Source organism: Anoplophora glabripennis, unplaced genomic scaffold (genome assembly GCF_000390285.2).
Source record: "Anoplophora glabripennis isolate ALB-LARVAE unplaced genomic scaffold, Agla_2.0 scaffold17, whole genome shotgun sequence".
Taxonomy (NCBI): Eukaryota; Metazoa; Arthropoda; class Insecta; order Coleoptera; family Cerambycidae; genus Anoplophora; species Anoplophora glabripennis.
Window position 1 is genome coordinate 2,535,803 of NW_019416231.1, and position 17,591 is coordinate 2,553,393.

At 36.1% G+C, this 17,591-nt stretch overlaps 4 protein-coding genes across 4 annotated transcripts; 2 read left to right on the plus strand and 2 right to left on the minus strand.

Moving 5' to 3' along the window:
• Positions 1–2,228: 2,228 nt before the first annotated feature.
• LOC108917865 (beta-galactosidase-1-like protein 3) lies at positions 2,229–6,527 on the plus strand. Its single transcript, XM_018724649.2, has 2 exons — positions 2,229–2,583; positions 4,736–6,527. The coding sequence occupies exons 1-2, from the start codon at positions 2,346–2,348 to the stop codon at positions 6,436–6,438; spliced, it is 1,941 nt and encodes a 646-aa protein (XP_018580165.1). The 5' UTR covers positions 2,229–2,345; the 3' UTR covers positions 6,439–6,527.
• Positions 6,528–6,606: 79 nt separating this feature from the next.
• On the minus strand, positions 6,607–8,885 carry LOC108917864 (beta-galactosidase-1-like protein 3). Its single transcript, XM_018724648.2, has 5 exons — positions 8,351–8,885; positions 7,991–8,299; positions 7,747–7,928; positions 7,069–7,683; positions 6,607–7,013 (listed from the first exon to the last, which is right to left on the minus strand). Exons 1-5 carry the CDS (start codon positions 8,857–8,859, stop codon positions 6,640–6,642), a joined length of 1,989 nt encoding a protein of 662 aa, XP_018580164.1. The 5' UTR covers positions 8,860–8,885; the 3' UTR covers positions 6,607–6,639.
• A 2,622-nt stretch (positions 8,886–11,507) lies between these two features.
• Positions 11,508–14,883, minus strand: LOC108917769 (beta-galactosidase-1-like protein 3). Its single transcript, XM_018724517.1, has 6 exons — positions 14,875–14,883; positions 13,311–13,780; positions 12,952–13,260; positions 12,708–12,889; positions 12,030–12,644; positions 11,508–11,974 (listed from the first exon to the last, which is right to left on the minus strand). The coding sequence occupies exons 1-6, from the start codon at positions 14,881–14,883 to the stop codon at positions 11,601–11,603; spliced, it is 1,959 nt and encodes a 652-aa protein (XP_018580033.1). The 3' UTR covers positions 11,508–11,600.
• Positions 14,884–15,116: 233 nt separating this feature from the next.
• LOC108917836 (beta-galactosidase-1-like protein 2) lies at positions 15,117–17,508 on the plus strand. The gene is made up of 5 exons (XM_018724600.2): positions 15,117–15,665; positions 15,725–16,030; positions 16,090–16,271; positions 16,396–17,010; positions 17,082–17,508. Exons 1-5 carry the CDS (start codon positions 15,154–15,156, stop codon positions 17,465–17,467), a joined length of 2,001 nt encoding a protein of 666 aa, XP_018580116.1. The 5' UTR covers positions 15,117–15,153; the 3' UTR covers positions 17,468–17,508.
• The last annotated feature ends 83 nt before the right edge of the window (positions 17,509–17,591 follow it).

The following is a 17,591-nucleotide window of genomic DNA, read 5'->3' on the forward strand; positions in this document are numbered from 1 at the left end:
CCATTTAACTTTTTTCCATAAGACTTGTAGTTTTTCCGGAAATCAAGATAAACCGTTTTTTACCCTTAAAAACTCACCCCCTTCCCCTTCCCGACCTCAGATCGCCCGTAAATTATTTTTCTTTTCATTTCTGTTATATTCTCTTTCTTTTCCAATGGGTTTCATCGTACTATAATTTTTTTTCACTTTTTACCATTTTTGAAGGCTTAAGCACTGGTCTATTAGTGGACAATTCGACTTGGATCGCTATTTTCAAAATTGAAAAACAAACGCTTATTTTCCAACAAGCAAATGTCTGTGTACTGAACAAGCCTGAACGTGATAAAATAATTATATAAATATTTTTTTTTTATAATTGCTTTGTTTTCACTCCAACATTTATCTTTATAGAAATGAAGTGATTACAGTACGGGTGGCCACAAAAAAGTTAGAAGTACAGACGAGACACAAAATATTATATTTTTCCTGTAAAATATTTACATAATACGTAGTCCAATTAAGTGTGAATATAAATCGCAATTTAGTCAACTTGCATGAATTTTTGATATAAGTTGTAATAGTTGAGGTATATAATAACAATAAGTGACTGTAATTTTTTTTTCAACCCGCAGCCAGGAGTGAAAAAAGATAAAATAAAGGGGTTTTTCAATTTAACTCAAAAGAGGCAAGAGTTAGAAAAAAAAGTTGTAGAGCATAAAGTTCGATATAAAAATGGTCTATTGACTTTTTCTTGTACTATTAAAAGTAACAGAATTAGGGTGGTTAGAAGTTAAGGGATGATTTCAGAAATTTAAAAAAATCGTAACAAGCAGAAAAATGAATGAAATAGACATATTTTTTAATTTTTAATAAAAAAGTTATAACAATTTCAATTTTTTAATCGTTAATTTGTATGATTTAACACTAAAACAATTTTTTTTTCTATGCCAATGTTGCTTTCGAAATTTTGTTTTATGACAAAGATAAAAAATCACGTTCGCTTTGTAAAATTGTTATAACTTTTCTATTAAAAATTAAAAAATATGTCTATTTCTCTGAAAAGATAGTTTACATTTTTTAGAATAGATTGAAAAAAAATTCATTCATTTTTCTGCTTGATTTTTTAAATTTCTGAAATCATCCCTTAACTTCTAGTCTTCCTAACTCTGTTAATTTTAATAGTACAAGAAAAAGTCCCATATACCATTTTTATGTAGAATTTTATGCTCTAAAACTTTTATAAGAAACTTTTTTCTAGCTCTTACCCTTTTTGAGTTAACTTGAAAAAACCCTTTATATTCTTTCACCCCTCGCCAGGGGTTTGAAAAAAAATTATTGTCACATATTGTTATCAAACTAACTTCAAAATTCGGGCAAGTTGACCAAAATTGCAATTTAAAGGCCATTTAATTGGAAAGTTACAATATTTTTTATAGAAAATTAAGAGAATAAAATAAAAATCCAAACTATATTAAATTCGTTAAAAGTATGATGGTTTAGAAACCTAAGATTTTTTCTGTAAATTTCTAAACACGAAGATCTGTATGAAATTGAAGAAATGTGTTAAAAATCTGTTTTGTTTGTGTTTCAAACGAGTTGACCAACTTAGTTCAATTGTGGTAGCTGGTATGACCTAATATTCATTATTTGGTCCTAATAAATGAGATACTTCATTGGTCGAAAATTTACCGGTATCGTCCTCTTTTTTGATCTGCACTTCTACGCCACTGTCGCGTCACGTAAATTGTCTGTGTATGAAGAATTATGTCCTTTCTCAAAAATCCCAGACTGGGGTCTAACTGTCTTGTATGCTTTTTCTATACGCTGTTGGGGAACTTGTAAATTTTCAACTGGTTCTGACATATTTTTTATACAAAACTTTTTTAACTACCTGTATTTTTTAATTTTGTATCTTTTAAAGCGAATTTTACCACAAATTAGCAATAAATTACGAAGTAGATACGTGTAAATCAATTTGTCATTACCAGTAACCTTAAATTTGGCCAAGACATAATTATCGAATCAGAAAATTGAAGCACAATTTCTCTCTAATACACGTACAGAAAAACCGAAGGTCATACGACCTTTGCATTTCAATAACCGACAAATGCAAGTAAACATATGTTCGTCCCAATATCCAAAGAATGTACGTTAATCTAATTACGGATAAAAAAAACTATTTGAGCCACCTTGTATCAGTCGCGACGAAATTTCTGATAAATTATAATTTTATAAACATTAAACACATAAACAGGTTTTAGTCTATCGAACGGAACTGAGGACGATAAACCTCAGTGGTGCAGTGACGCATCAGTACTTACAAAATCGACATTCTTTCGTTTCTTTCACGTCAAGAACAAAAGAAAATGGCAAATCTACCAACGCTCTACGAACACTATACCAGCGGTGGTATCACACAGGGCCTGTCTGTGGATCAGCCCTATTTTACCTTGAACGACAAAAACATATCGCTCTACAGCGGTGCCATGCACTATTTCCGCGTCCCTCAGGAATACTGGAGGGACAGGCTCAGGAAGATGAGGGCAGCGGGACTCAACGCGGTGGAGACTTATGTTCCCTGGAACTTACACGAACCCCAACCAGGTAAATGTCACTATTTGTTAATTATTTTGCTGCAATTGCTACGTTTGCGTGAAGTCTTTGTGGGAATTAAATTCATTCGGATACTGGGGATTTCCCGCTATGTGGATTTACCAATTTCATTGATCTTCTATCAACTTTTTACCAACTTTGTTAATAAGTTTTTTGTATCTGTTATGATTAAAATGGTTTACAAACATTAATGCCGATCTCTAGTATATTGTACGTCAAAAAAATGTGATTAAAATTATAACAGAGGTGCCAGAGAGCAGTGATTTTACTCCGCTTTTATACAGGGTGCTGTAACAAAATGGAACAAACGGTTTTTAAGGTCAAAATAGGGCGATTGAATCAAAAATGCTTTTTCATCTGTAGCATTAAAATTTAAAAAAAGATACACATATAAGACAGACATATTTAAAAAAGGGTCATGTGTAATTTGTACAGGGTGTCCCGCTAAGGTCGGCGAGGTAGAACTTCGAGAAAAAAAAATTGACTAATAAATCGACCAACAGAAATACCTGCCATTTAGTATTCAGTTGAAATTGTAATTAGTATTTATGGATGGTTTTTTCAGTACAATCCAAGGCAGTTGCCTTATCGTACATACCAATAGGCTCGCTACGCATTTGTTTATCTGTCTTTCGAATGTAACAGGTTGAGAAGATTCACAAGAGCGTTGACTCTATAATCAGCGCCATTATAATAATCTAAACATAATTTATTTTCACTGCCACACAGATAAATAATATGAATTCTTTCAATGGGCGTGTCGTGCAGGTTTTCCTTATCTTCAACGCAATAACTAAATAACGAAACGTTAACGCGTGTTTAAATACAATTATATACTATACGGGGTGTATTAATTTTAAATATAATTGTTGTAATAGTCAAAAACCCTTTTTCAACATATTTAAACCTACCTGAAATTATTAACAGTGTATTTTAGTGACATTTGTGATACTTCCAAAGACTGCTTGGGTCGTTCATACATTTAAAAAAATATATAGCATCATTAGTAACATTTTTAAGAATATCAATAAGTATCTGCTCTTATTGATAATAGTTATTTGTTGTATAAATGTCTTAAGTACCATTTTATCCACGCAAGAATGTTTAATAATCTCAAGTGGATAAAAGGCAATTAAAATACGAATGCAATACAACGTTTTATCCATAATCACATCACAATCATATTTGTGGAGTCAGAACTATTTAAATTTAATAAAAAAAAAAACATATACTGGCCATTGTATGAGACGCAGTTCAACAACTTTATTGGCCTATAAAGGTGCTGATCTTGCAACCACCAAACGGCATGGTGGATGGAAGAGCTCCTCTGTCCAGAAAGTTATGTTGAGGAGTCTATATCTAATAAACTTGATATTGCAAGGAACATCCAAGGAAAATATAGCTGTTCCTTACAAGAAGAGACATCCGTAACTTGTGCAAATTCTTCACAAACTTCGGCAGATGTTATGCGTTCCGAAAATGATGGCAACAGTGCGACAAGGGTTGTTATTAACGATAAGGAAGTTAAATGTGATAAAAGTAAATAAATTAAATTTGATTTATTAAAGGTTTATTATTTCTGTATTATTCTATTAGTGAAATAAAGTTACTTTATTCCAATAGTGGAAAAAGTATCACTTTAGACGGTTCATATGGATAAAAGTTCGATTATAAAATAATAAATCACGAACAGAATAAGGCAATATGTAAATCTCAATTTGAAGATAATCAAATATTTGATAAACGAAAACACGATTAAATCCCGTGCAGACAATCTAAAAGTGCTACACTAAAAAAGATAAAGGCTTGTGAAAACAAACTGACGTTGGATTTTTGCTCAAACATTTTGTCTCCCAAAAACGTGATAGTGAAAAATGGCATTTGGTATTTCCATTTTTTCATTTCCAACAGAATCCTTGGTACATATACCACCTTTTCCTACCTTCTTTGTGCTAGCGCATTAATGATGTTGTCTATATTATGTTTATATTTTATCATCATGTTTCTTCCGATATTATTAATTAATTGTTTTTCGAAAATAACTATTCCTATCCATCATGATGATATATTGTCGGTATAAAAAAGTTACTATGGAAAATGTACTTCATCAAAAAACTCATTTACATATTCTTTTTTTTTCCAGGGGTGTACGATTTTGGCCAAGGTGGAACCGACATGCAAGACTTCCTTGACATCGAGAAATTCCTAAAGACTGCCCAGGAAGAAGACCTCCTAGCCATAGTACGTCCAGGGCCCTTCATCTGCGCCGAGTTTGAGTTTGGGGGTTTACCCAGTTACCTACTCCGAGAAAAGGATATAAAATTCCGAACATCCGACGAGAAATACATGAGCCACGTGAGACGCTACTTCAACGTACTCCTGGCACTTCTAGCATCATTACAATTCACCAAAGGAGGACCTATAATCGCATTCCAAATAGAAAACGAATACGGGAGTACTGAGACCAAAAGAGCGAATCCACCTTTCGTACCCGATTCAGTGTACGTTGAACAACTCCGACAACTGTTTCTGGACAACAATATAAAAGAGTTACTGTTCACTTCCGACTCGCCGTACGATCACGGCAGCGTGGGGAGTTTACCGAGTTTATTCCAAACTGCAAACTTCAACTCCAATCCAGAGCAACAGTTCGACAAACTGAAGACTTTGCAGAAGGATAAACCTTCGATGAGCATGGAATATTGGTCGGGGTGGTTCAACCATTGGTCTGAAAAGAAGTACGTAGGTGATGTAAAACAATTCAAGGACGTTTACGAAAGGATATTAAAGTACCCTGCTTCGGTAAACCTCTACATGTTCCACGGTGGTACCAGTTTTGGATTTGTGAACGGAGCTAATATAGACTCAGGTGTTTATACACCTGACATCACCAGCTACGACTACGATGCTCCTCTTTCGGAATTTGGTAACTACACGGAAAAGTACTTCGTGGTTAAGGAATTGCTAGACAAATACAACGGTGTTAAAACGAAACTGCCCGACTTGCCTGGTGTAAGAGAACTTTCGACTTATCCTAGCATTAAGATAGAGCAGTACATAGGATACAGTCAACTGATTGAGAAACTGCCACATAAAATTGACAACAAAGACTTGATAACTATGGAAAACTTATCGATTAATAACAACACGGGTCAGAGCTTTGGTTACATTGTTTACCGCAAGAACAACATAATCATTATAAAAGATTCTTTGTTAAAAATCCTGGGCTATGTTCAAGATTCTGTGAACGTCTATGTAAACAACAAGTTGATAACAAAGAACGTGGTAGACCTAAACAGTTTCGGTTACTGGAAAGTTGAAAACAGTACCCTAGACTTGAGTTCCGAGGAAGATTTGTCCAACGCCACCTTGGATTTGGTTGTAGGGAACTTAGGTAGGAACAATTTTGGTTCCTTAGACCAATTCTATCAATTCAAGGGATTATCAAAGGGAGTGGTACTAGACGAACAAAAGATCGAGGACTGGGAAATATTTCCAATGGAATTTAAAAAGTCCTGGAATAAAAACTTGTCTGGTTGGGCGCCCATTGAGGATAACGTACCAGTAGGTGCAGGACTGTACAAAGCCGTCTTAGTTTTGGAGGAAACAAATGACACTTTTCTGGATATGAGCGGCTGGAATAAAGGGATAGTGATCGTGAACAATTTCGTGCTGGGAAGATATTGGAAAGTCGGACCGCAACAAAGTCTATACTTACCTGCACCGCTGTTGAAGGTGGGGGATAACGAAATAGTAGTATTTGAAGAGTTTTCACCAAACAAAGAGTTAGTGTTTTCCAAAACGCCCGTTTACGGGAACAATTTTATAAATACGATAAAGAAATAGGTGCTGTAATAATGATATGTTAATGTTACGAACGTAATTAAATAAATAATTAACTCAACAAAACAACAAACAAAATTGTAAGAAAATGATATTTATTACGATTTTTTTAAATATGTACTTATTATATTTTATTTAGCACCTCTCACTTGTTTAAATAAGCATACTATGACTTTGCAAGTAATTTATTAAGAAATAAAACCATTATACAGTGTTCCATATCTGTTTCGTGACAAAGCTTAGCTCATCATCAGCTTTAAATTGCTCGAATATCACAATGTCATTAGAACCGTTCTTCAAGAACGGACCAGGTAAGTATAATGCTTGCTGAGGACCAATCTTAGCGTACTTTCCTAGAGGAAAACCGTTCACAATAACCAACCCCTTAGTCCACTTTCGCATATCTAAGTAGGTGTCGCTGGGCTCGGTGGTTATTTCTAAATTCGCGTGATACAACCCAGGCCCATCGCTAGACGTTTTGTCCGACCAGTTTGCCAAGCTGTTGGTCCAAGATTTTTTAAATTCTAGAGGAATAATTTTCCAATCCGAAACTCTTTCTGTGTCAATGTAGACATCACCTGAAAATTGAAGAAGTAAATTAAAGGGTGAATATTATAGAATAGACAAAGTTACCCTGCCATAACCCCTTAAATGTTTTATTGTATTGGTGTATATTTCCCCCATTCATTCTCCCCCACTCCTCAACGATTATATCCACAGTAGCATTGGTCTTTTTCTCTCTGTTTAATATCAGAAAGGATTGCTTCTGTCGCCAAAATCCAACCCAGTTCAAATCATCCTTTGATTCTAAATTTCGTGACATCAATACACCGTCAACCAGTACAATAACTACGTCACAAATATTTCCTTCGATTATCAACCTGGTATAGGGTCCTAAATATACATTCTCCTTTCTGTAAGCTATATACCCAAAACTCTGCCCAGATCCATTGTTTATATCCAGCATTTCCATAGCAATAACGTTTTCGCTATTTATAACATGAGGAGGATTTTCAGTCAACACCTGTGCTATTGGTATTTGTTTGTCGATAGATATAGATGGGTAACCTACTTTTGGTGCCAAAGCTGGTGGATCTGGTGTGTTGGTTTTGACAGGATTATACTTTTCCAGTAGTTCTCTGACTACGAAATATTTGTCTGTATAGTCGCCAGCTTCATTCAATGGGGAATCGTAGTCGTAGCTTGTGGTTATAGGTTCAAAGCCTGAATTGTCAAACAGTCCATTAGCTGAAATATATTTGGACAGAGTTAGATATGATCCAAATTCGTATAGATATAATTGGTACTTACACAGCCCTGCACCATTGGTAAATCCAAAGTTTGTACCCCCATGAAACATATAGATGTTGACGGAAGCTGGGAACTTTAAGATACGTTCGTACAGATCTTTTGCAGTGTCAGCGCTTACGGTATGATGTTCGTCAGACCAATAATCGAACCATCCAATCCAATATTCCATCGTCATCACAGGTCTAGTACGTCAACAATTCAGTTAACTTAAAAAAATAACTGTTCGGGTGAACAAATATCTCACCTATCAGGTTGCAACTCTACAAGTTTGTTCAGTTGTCCCTCAGGATCAGACCCAAAATTGGCGGTTTGAAGGAAGACACCGGGTATGCTTCCTGAGACACCTGTTGATGTGATACCATCTGACGTTACTAACAGTTCCACAATATCATTTTTAATAAGAATCTGGCGGAGTTGTTCGAGATATTCCCTTTCTGGCTTATAGCCTTCAGATACTGTATATCCGTACTCGTTTTCGACCTGGAAAGCTATCACTGGTCCGCCATTAGTGAATTGGTAGTCTTTAAGGATCGGTAACAGGACGTTGAAGTATCTAGAAGATTAGATTCCTACAGGGTTCTGAATTGAAAATAGGATACTGTACCTTTCAACGTATTTCAAGTAGGTAGGCTCACTAGTCCTAAAACCCATTTGTTCCTCTCGCAGCAACCAACTGGGAAACCCACCGAAGTTAAACTCAGAACAGATATATGGTCCAATTCTCAAAATCACAAACAAGTCCTCATCTTGTGCTATCTTTAAATATTCCTCTACGTGCAGGAAATCCTCCATCTCAGACCCACCTTCTCCAAAATCGAATACTCCGTTTTCGGGTTCGTGGAGGTTCCACGCGATGTACGTCTCCACTGTGTTGAGACCTGCAGCCCTTAATTTTTGTAAACGATCCCTCCAATAGGCCCTTGGAACTCTGAAATAGTGCATAGCACCACTGTAGATCGTGATATTCTTTCCATTCAAAGTGAAGTAAGGCTGGTCTGCTGACAGGCCAGAGCTGATGCCGTCTGACGTGAAATACTCGTAATTCGTTGGATCCAAACCAAGAGTGGGTGCAAACAGGTATAAGAGTCCCAGTAAAGTCACGCCAACCGCCATGATTAGATGAAACAATTATTGGGCGCGATAGGTTTTAAACTGATACGGGCATGATACATTATTTATATTTATATAATCATGTTTTCCGATGGTGCACAGATATCGATTATCAGTTTAAGAGCTTTTACATATTAGTAACACTTACGTATACATTTATTACGAAAGTAGAGCCATTGTTACGTTTTGTAGTTCATATTTAGAGTCATAGATACTTTAAAAAACGGACTTTAAAAAAATATTATCTTATCAAAAATATTCCTAATTTGAAAATTGGGTTTCACGTTTCTGGATATTTCAGGTGCGGACTCTTTCAATAACTCTGAATGCATGTCTATAACTGCAAGCTACGATTACGATTCCGTTTTGGCCGAGTCTGAAGACTACACTGACAAATACACTGTAGTCAAAAAATTGATGGAACAGTACAGTTTTACTTTTTTCTAAATTGAAGAGAATTAAATTATCTAAAAGAGCTTTGTGGTGTAATTACCAAATAAAAAAATTTTGTCCATGTGCATTTGGGGGCATTTTAAACAAAACAAAAAATTTGCAATTTTTTAGTTCGTTGATTTTCTTATGATTACTCGAAAACTGCTGACGCTAAAAAATTTTAAACTCCAGATCTGAAAACTAGGCACGTGAAACTTCAATTTCCCTCTTCTTGATTCTCTCTACGATCATTTCCCTCCAAGTTACGGCTCTTTGAAAATCACCCAAGCAAGTGTCTCATAATGTGTCTCAAAGGAACTACGACCCCCTAAATGGAGTCTCAAAAAATTCATGTTTTTTTAAATATTTCTGAAACGGGTTGCAGGAAAATTATGAAGTTTGACGCCATGACTGCTCATGAAAAGTCGAAATAGATCATAAAATTTTTCAAAAATTTTAATCAGGGGCATCTCAATTTGGGGGAAGGGTCGTACATCTTGTTATTATTTTTTGTTTTCCTTCAATTGCTGATAAGAATCCCCCCATTTTACTTCAAGTACTCTACAAAAAAAAATATATAGCAGAACATTTAGATTCACTAAAGTACTTCTGTTATAGATAATGTTATCAATGATTTCTGTTGGCACGTACTACATCTACCACGATAAATACAGGGTGATTCAGAACTTATCCAAAAAAAAATTCTGGATGTGCAGGGGACCCTTACAAATACAATTTTGTAAAGAAAAAATCAAAAAAGGCAGTTCGAAAATGATTTAAAAATACACTTCTGCACGGCACTGGAAACTGGTCCACTGTAAAACCTGACCTCGCACAATGCGGCATGGTGGTGTAATAAAAACGGACAAAGACTTTCGCAAGGAAAGAAATATGTAAATAGAATTTTATCGTACTTATTTTATATCGGCAAATTCAACTGCTTTTGCTTTTATTAATTAATAAAATTAATTTGTGTTTTTAAATAATAAAATCATTTGACATAACCGATGTTACAACAATTGTTCAAAATTTTATCCACTCACGTGTAAACACATTTGGGTCCGTTGTACTCAGTTTCTACGAACTAACACAAATGTTGTCTTGCTTCACCATAAATTAAAACGATATCCATCAACTCCGAGTACACGCAAACCATTTTTGACACTAACTACCCATTTTTGACACTCACTACTAAAAACCTGTTGTAAACGTAAATATCGCAACGAAGATTGCAAAATCCGAATTCAGTATTCGGAGTCGCTGAGGCCACGTGGCGAATGACGCTAGAGATTACAGTTGTCCAGCTATGTAGTGGTTCAATGTACTATAACTTCAATATTTTTTTTTCTCGGAAACTATAAGGATTTTACAAATTTTTTTTTATGATATTGATTCTATTTCTCATGCTGCATCTATTCCCAAATTTTTTTGGATAAGTTGTGAATCACACTGTATAAATCACTGTTAATGAGAATTAAGAGTATAATCGAATATTAGAAGTAGAAGTAGATTTTAATTAATAGTAATTAAAAAACATTTAACATTTAACATAAACATTTTAACATAAACATTTAACTATTTTCCAACATTTATTGGAAAAACTATTGATTTTAGAGAAAAGTGTTCAACAGACGAAATATGCGCAATAATCAGACCTACAAAATGCCGCCTGATAGATTAAAATCGGATAAATTGTTTAAAAGCTATCGGAAAGAAAAACTTGGAAAAACAGCATTTTTTAAATTATTATCCGCAACTTGGTTGTTATTTGATGGAATTTTATAAATATGCCTAAAAGTTGTGTTTTAATGTTCTTCAAAAATGTGCGTTTTTGCAAAATTCTAATTTTTGTGCCGTCAAGGACAAAACTGCATAACCTTTAACCTTCTGTCTCTCTGTAAGTTATTTAAAAAAAAAATGGGTTTAGAAAGTCGATTTTGAAAGCTTAAAACCTAACTTAGCTTTGTATTTGAATGGAATTTTGATTTATTGCCAGGGGCCCTTTTGATTTTGACAGAAACACTGTGATTTTTTGAAAAAAAAGTTTTAACTCGACTCCAAAAGGGCGTAAGGACATTTTTTTTAAATGTGTGTTTCTTAATTGACTATACAATCACACTTTTTATAATTAAATATTATCCATGGTTTTGGAAATATTCTAAATGTTTATAAAAAAGGCGGTAAAAAACAGTATTTTTTATATAAATCATATTCAGTACGATTTTTTAAATATATACTTTATTATATTTTATTTAGTACCTCTTACTCGTTTAAATAAGCATTTTACAGTAATTTATTAACAAATAAAACCATTACACACTTTTCCATATCTGTTCCGTGACAAAGCTTAGCTCATCATTAGCTTTAAATTGTTCGAATATCACAATGTCATTAGAACCGGTCTTCAAGAACGGACCAGGTAAGTATAATGCTTGCTGAGGACCAAATTTAGCGTACTTTCCTAGAGGAAAACCGTTCACAATAACCAACCCCTTAGTCCACTTTCGCATATCTAAGTACGTGTCGCTTGACTCGGTGGTTATTTCTAAATTCGCGTGATACAACCCAGGTCCGTCGCTAGACGTTTTGTCCGACCAGTTTTCCAAGCTGTTAGTCCAAGATTTTTTAAATTCTAAAGGAATAATTTTCCAATCTGTAATTCTTTCTGTGTCAATGTAGACATCACCTGAAAATTGAAGAAGTAAATTTAATGGTACAAATTATAGAATAGACAAAGTTACCCTGCCATAACCCTTTAAATGTCATATTATATTGATTTAAACTTCCCCCACTCATTCTACCCCATTCCTCAACGATTATATCCACAGTAGCATTGGTCTTCTCCTCATTGGTTAATATCAGCAGAGAATTATTCTGTCGCCAAAACCCAAACCCGTTCACATCATCCTTTGATTCTAAAATTGGTGATACCAAGACACCATCAACCAGTACAATAGCTACGTCACAAATATTCCCTTCGATTGCCAAGATGGTATAGGGTCCTAAAAATACATTCTCCTTTCTGTAAGCTATGTACCCAAAACTCTGCCCAGATCCATTGTTTATATCCAGCATTTCCATAGCAATAACGTTTTCGCTGTTTATAACATGAGGAGGATTTTCAATCAAAACCTGAGCTATTGGTATTTGTTTGTCGATAGATATAGACGGATAACCCACTCTTGGTGCCAAAGCTGGTGGATCTGGTGTGTTGGTTTTGACAGGATTATACTTTTCCAGTAGTTCTCTAACTACGAAATATTTGTCTGTGTAGTCGCCCGCTTCATTCAGTGGGGAATTGTAGTCGTAGCTTGTCACTATAGGTTGTAAGCCTGAATTGTCAACAAGTCGATTAGCTGAAAAATATTTGGACAGAGTTAGATATGATCCAAATTCGTATAGATATAATTGGTACTTACACAGCCCTGCACCATTGGTAAATCCAAAGTTTGTACCCCCATGAAACATATAGATGTTGACGGAAGCTGGGAATTTTAAGATACGTTCGTACAGATCTCTTGCAGTGTCAGCGCTTACAGAATTATGTTCGTCAGCCCAATAATCGAACCATCCAATCCAGTATTCCATCGTCATCGCTGGTCTAGTACGTCAACAATACAGTTAACTTAAAAAAATAACAATTTGGGTGAACTAATATCTCACCTATCAGGTTGCAACTCTACAAGTTTGTTCAGGTGCTTCTCCGGATCAGACCCAAAATTGGCGGTTTGAAGGAAGACACCAGGTATGGTCCCTGAGACACCTGCGAATGTGACACTATCTGACGTTACTAACAATTCCACTATGCCGTTTTTAATAAGAATCTGGCGGAGTTGTTCGAGATGTTCCCTTTCTGGCTCATGATCTTCATATAATGTATATCCGAACTCGTTTTCGACCTGGAAAGCTATCACTGGTCCGCCACTAGTGAATTGGTAGTCTTTAAGAATCGGTAACAACACGTTGAAGTATCTGAAATACGTATTGCTACAGATTTCTGTAATTAAAATAGGATACTGTACCTTTCAGCGTATTTTAAGTAAGTAGGCTCGTTGGTTCTATAACCCATTTGTTCCTCTCTCTGCAACCAAGTGGGAAACCCACCAAAGTCAAACTCAGAACATATATATGGTCCAATTCTCAAAATCACAAACAAGTCTTCATCTTGTGCTATCTTTAAATATTCCTCTATGTGCAGGAAATCCTCCATCTCAGACCCACCTTCTCCAAAATCGAATACTCCGTTTTCGGGTTCGTGGAGGTTCCACGCGATGTACGTCTCCACTGTGTTGAGACCTGCAGCCCTTACTTTTTTTAAACGATCTCTCCAATGGGCCCTTGGAACTCTGAAATAGTGCATAGCACCACTGTAGATCGTAATATTTTTTCCATTCAAAGTAAAGTAAGGCTGGTCTGCTGACAGGCCTGAGCTGATGCCGTCTGACGTGAAATATTCATAACTCGTTGGATCTAAACCAAGGCTCAATATTATCTGATTGATCCATTAAAACATCATGATGCGACGTACTACTAGAACCTGGAGTAGAAGTGTCATTGTAAAGAATTCTGTTAGCTATTTCATTTTTGTTACTTAAACTGTGAGCAACATAACTTTCTGCAATTGTGGCTGATTTCCACCAACCATGTCCCTTGATTGCTAATATATCAACTCCTGTATTAGTCGGTAACGTTGCCGATGTTCTTCCGAATGAATGGCCTGTATATGTTTCAGGATGTTCTAATTTCAAAAACTGTGCAATATTATTAGGAATCATAGAAAGGGTATTCTTGTCGACTGATTGGTTGTAACATCTACCTGCTCGATAGGGAATAAAAAAGCGTGAAATTTCAATTTTAATTTCCATTCTAATCTTGATATATATCTTGAGAATTTAATAACTATTTCTGCCTCACATGAAGTAAAATTAAATCTTCGTGCGATTTTTTTAAATTTCTAAAACAATCAATTTAAAATTTCGAATTTATTAATGCTTTTGAATTTTGTTTTCTAAATGGACGATTTTCGTTAAAGTGTGATCTTTCGACCAGCATTTTTTATGATGAAGTTTGAAAATTAATCAAGGAACATCTTGTTTATTCAGAAAGAGAAATACAAACAATATAATCTAACATAATTTTCAAACGTGTGTTATTAAATACTACTCACATATGTTCACATATTTTTTTTATCTTTTTCCCCACGTGAAACACTTAGAAGAAGTTTTGAGATACAGCAAAAAATGCGATATTTATTTGTGCTTGAAACTAATAGTGTTTGATAAAATGTACAGTAGAGATGGCCAGATAAGTGTTTTTATTGATAACTTTGATACATTTCTGCGAAAAATTATTCAAAGCAAAAAAAATTCACAAAGATTGTAACCCTTACAATGCAAAGCATGGACCAAAAAACAAGGGATATTCAAAAAAGTTTTTGTTATGTGAAATTGATGAGTGATGTAGCCAAATGGAATATTTGGTACATTTTTTTAGTTCGTTTAGTTTTTTAATCAAAGAAAATTTTTTTAACTTAAACTAGTGTTTCTTTGAAAGTAAATATGGTTTCCAAAACATTTGGCGATATACCCTCTCCATTCAACTTGAGCAAAATAGATGTTATTTTTTAAAGCTGTGCGGAAACAGTATTTTTATTTATCTCGTATTCGCACTGTGATAAATGTAGATTTACTGTTGAAACAGAAGTACTCTTACCTATTTATCAAAAAGGTATTACTGATTAAATAATTTTTTCCCCTGAAAATGAACTGATAACAATATTAAACAAGTACTTGCCCACGATCTATAAATTGATGGAATTCGTAATAATTCACACTCTCAAGTTTAAACCAGCAAACAGCTAAGAAAATGGCTTTAGCTGTGACATTAATACTAACGGTATGTTTCTTACTGTTCGTAAACAGCGGCTCCCTACCAACGAACTATGAATACTTCACGTCCGACGGGATCAGCTCTGGTCTGTCAGTGGACCAGCCTTACTTCACCCTCAACGGCAAGAACTTTTCCGTCTACAGCGGGGCCATGCACTATTTTAGAGTCCCAAGGGGTCACTGGAGGGACAGAATGAAGAAAATGAGAGCAGCCGGCCTGAACACCATTGAGACTTACGTGGCGTGGAACTTGCACGAACCCTATTCGGGTGTGTACGATTTTGGTGACGGCGGAACGGAAATGGAGGACTTCCTGCATATCGAGGAACTGCTTCAGACTGCGCAGGAAGAAGATCTGTTTGTTATTCTGAGACCGGGACCTTACATCTGTGCTGAGTACAACTATGGAGGGTTCCCCGCTTGGTTGCTGAGGGAAAAGACGATCGGATTCAGAACGAACGAAGCCAACTACTTAAAATACGTAAAAAGGTAAGTGTAAGTGTCTAACAGCAACATTTCTCTAAGCAAACAGTTTCGCTCCTTTTCAGATTCTTTGAAAAGTTGTTTGCGGTCGTAAACAAGCATCAGTTCACGAAAGGAGGCTCCGTAATTGCTTTCCAAATAGAAAACGAATATGGATTCGCCGCATACAAAGACTTTGTACCCGAAAGGGCATACCTCCAGTCCCTCTACCAGATCTTTTTAGATAACGACGTAGTGGAGCTGTTGATAACTTCCGACAGTCCATCAGTGGAAGGAGATGAAGGCACCGTAGACGGAGTCTTCCAAGCCACCAACTTGGGTACCGATCCCGAGGAGCAATTCAACAAGATCCTGAAGAGACAACCAAATAAGTAAGTACCATATGCGGTAAAGGCCCAATACGGTTAGAATATTATGTATTTAACTACAGGCCCCTTCTGGCTATGGAATACTGGGTTGGATGGTTTGATTTTTGGACCGGCGTTCATCACACCACCGAAACTGGCACCGTATTGGAGGTCTTGAGACGCATACTGGAATTTCCAGCTTCTTTCAACATCTACATGTTCATAGGAGGCACAAACTGGGGTTTCACCAATGGAGCATCTCTTGGTAAGCTCTATTAGATATTCAAGTCACTGCACCGACCTACATATCTCCGCTTTATAATTTTTTAATGGTCCCAAACCACATCGAATATGTTTTGAGCTCGTTCTCACGTTTCTGGATATTTCAGGTGCGGACTCTTTCAATAACTCTGAATTCATGCCGGTAACGACAAGCTACGATTACGATTCCGTTTTGACCGAGGCTGGAGACTACACTGACAAATACACCGTAGTCAAGAAGCTGATAGAACAGTACAGCACCATCCCAACCAACACGCCAGCAGTTCCGAACTTACAGCCCAAGATTGCTTACCCAACGATAACTGTACAAAAACGGCTATCCTTCAGCGACATTATCGATAAGAACGCTCCTTACGTGATAAACAGCCCGAACGTGGTAGCCATGGAACTGCTGGATATCAACAATGGCTCAGGCCAAAGCGTTGGTTATATCGTTTACAGGAAGGAGAATGTGGACTTGGCAGCTGAAACTGTTTTGATGATCGAAGGACACATTTGTGACACAGCTGTTGTTTTGGTTAACGGGGTTTTAGTGTCACCGGTCTTGAAGTCGGTTAGTGATATCGACGGATTCGGATACTGGAGATTGGAGAATTCGACTCTACTGTTGAATTCTAATCCCATAAGCAACGCTACCATAGATATAGTGGTCGAGGAATGGGGTAGAATGAATGGGGGAAATATATATCAATACAACAAGACATTCAAGGGCTTATGGCAGGGTGAGTATTATAGAAAATATATCCTAAGAGCCAAAGGAACATGTTTGAAAACTCAATATTTTCCTTCATAGGAGATGTGTACCTTAATGAAGACAAAATCTCCGACTGGAAAATCATCCCTCTAGAATTCAAGAAAGAATGGACTAATAACCTCCAAGGTTGGAGTGACAAGACCTCTAACGATGGAACCGCCCTCTTCTACGCTGCTTTGGAGATCTCCGATGAGCCCCAAGATACTTTCCTGGACATGAGGAAGTGGACCAAGGGTTTGGTTATCGTGAACGGTTTCCCGTTAGGAAAATACCTCATGTTGGGTCCCCAGCAGACGCTGTATCTTCCCGGTCCATTCTTGAGGAAAGGAACCAACGATATAGTTATCTTCGAGCATTTCAAGGCTAACGACGAGGTGTCCTTCGCCTTGAAACAAATTTGGACCGTGCCAGATACTGTACAATGATTTCATGTCTGATATTGATAAATAAACTTTTATGCTGACTTTACTTCTATTATTATTATTAATATTCTAGGAATAAGCAAAAATAGATGGTAGCTTTTACAAGCGTGCTATTATGATATAAACC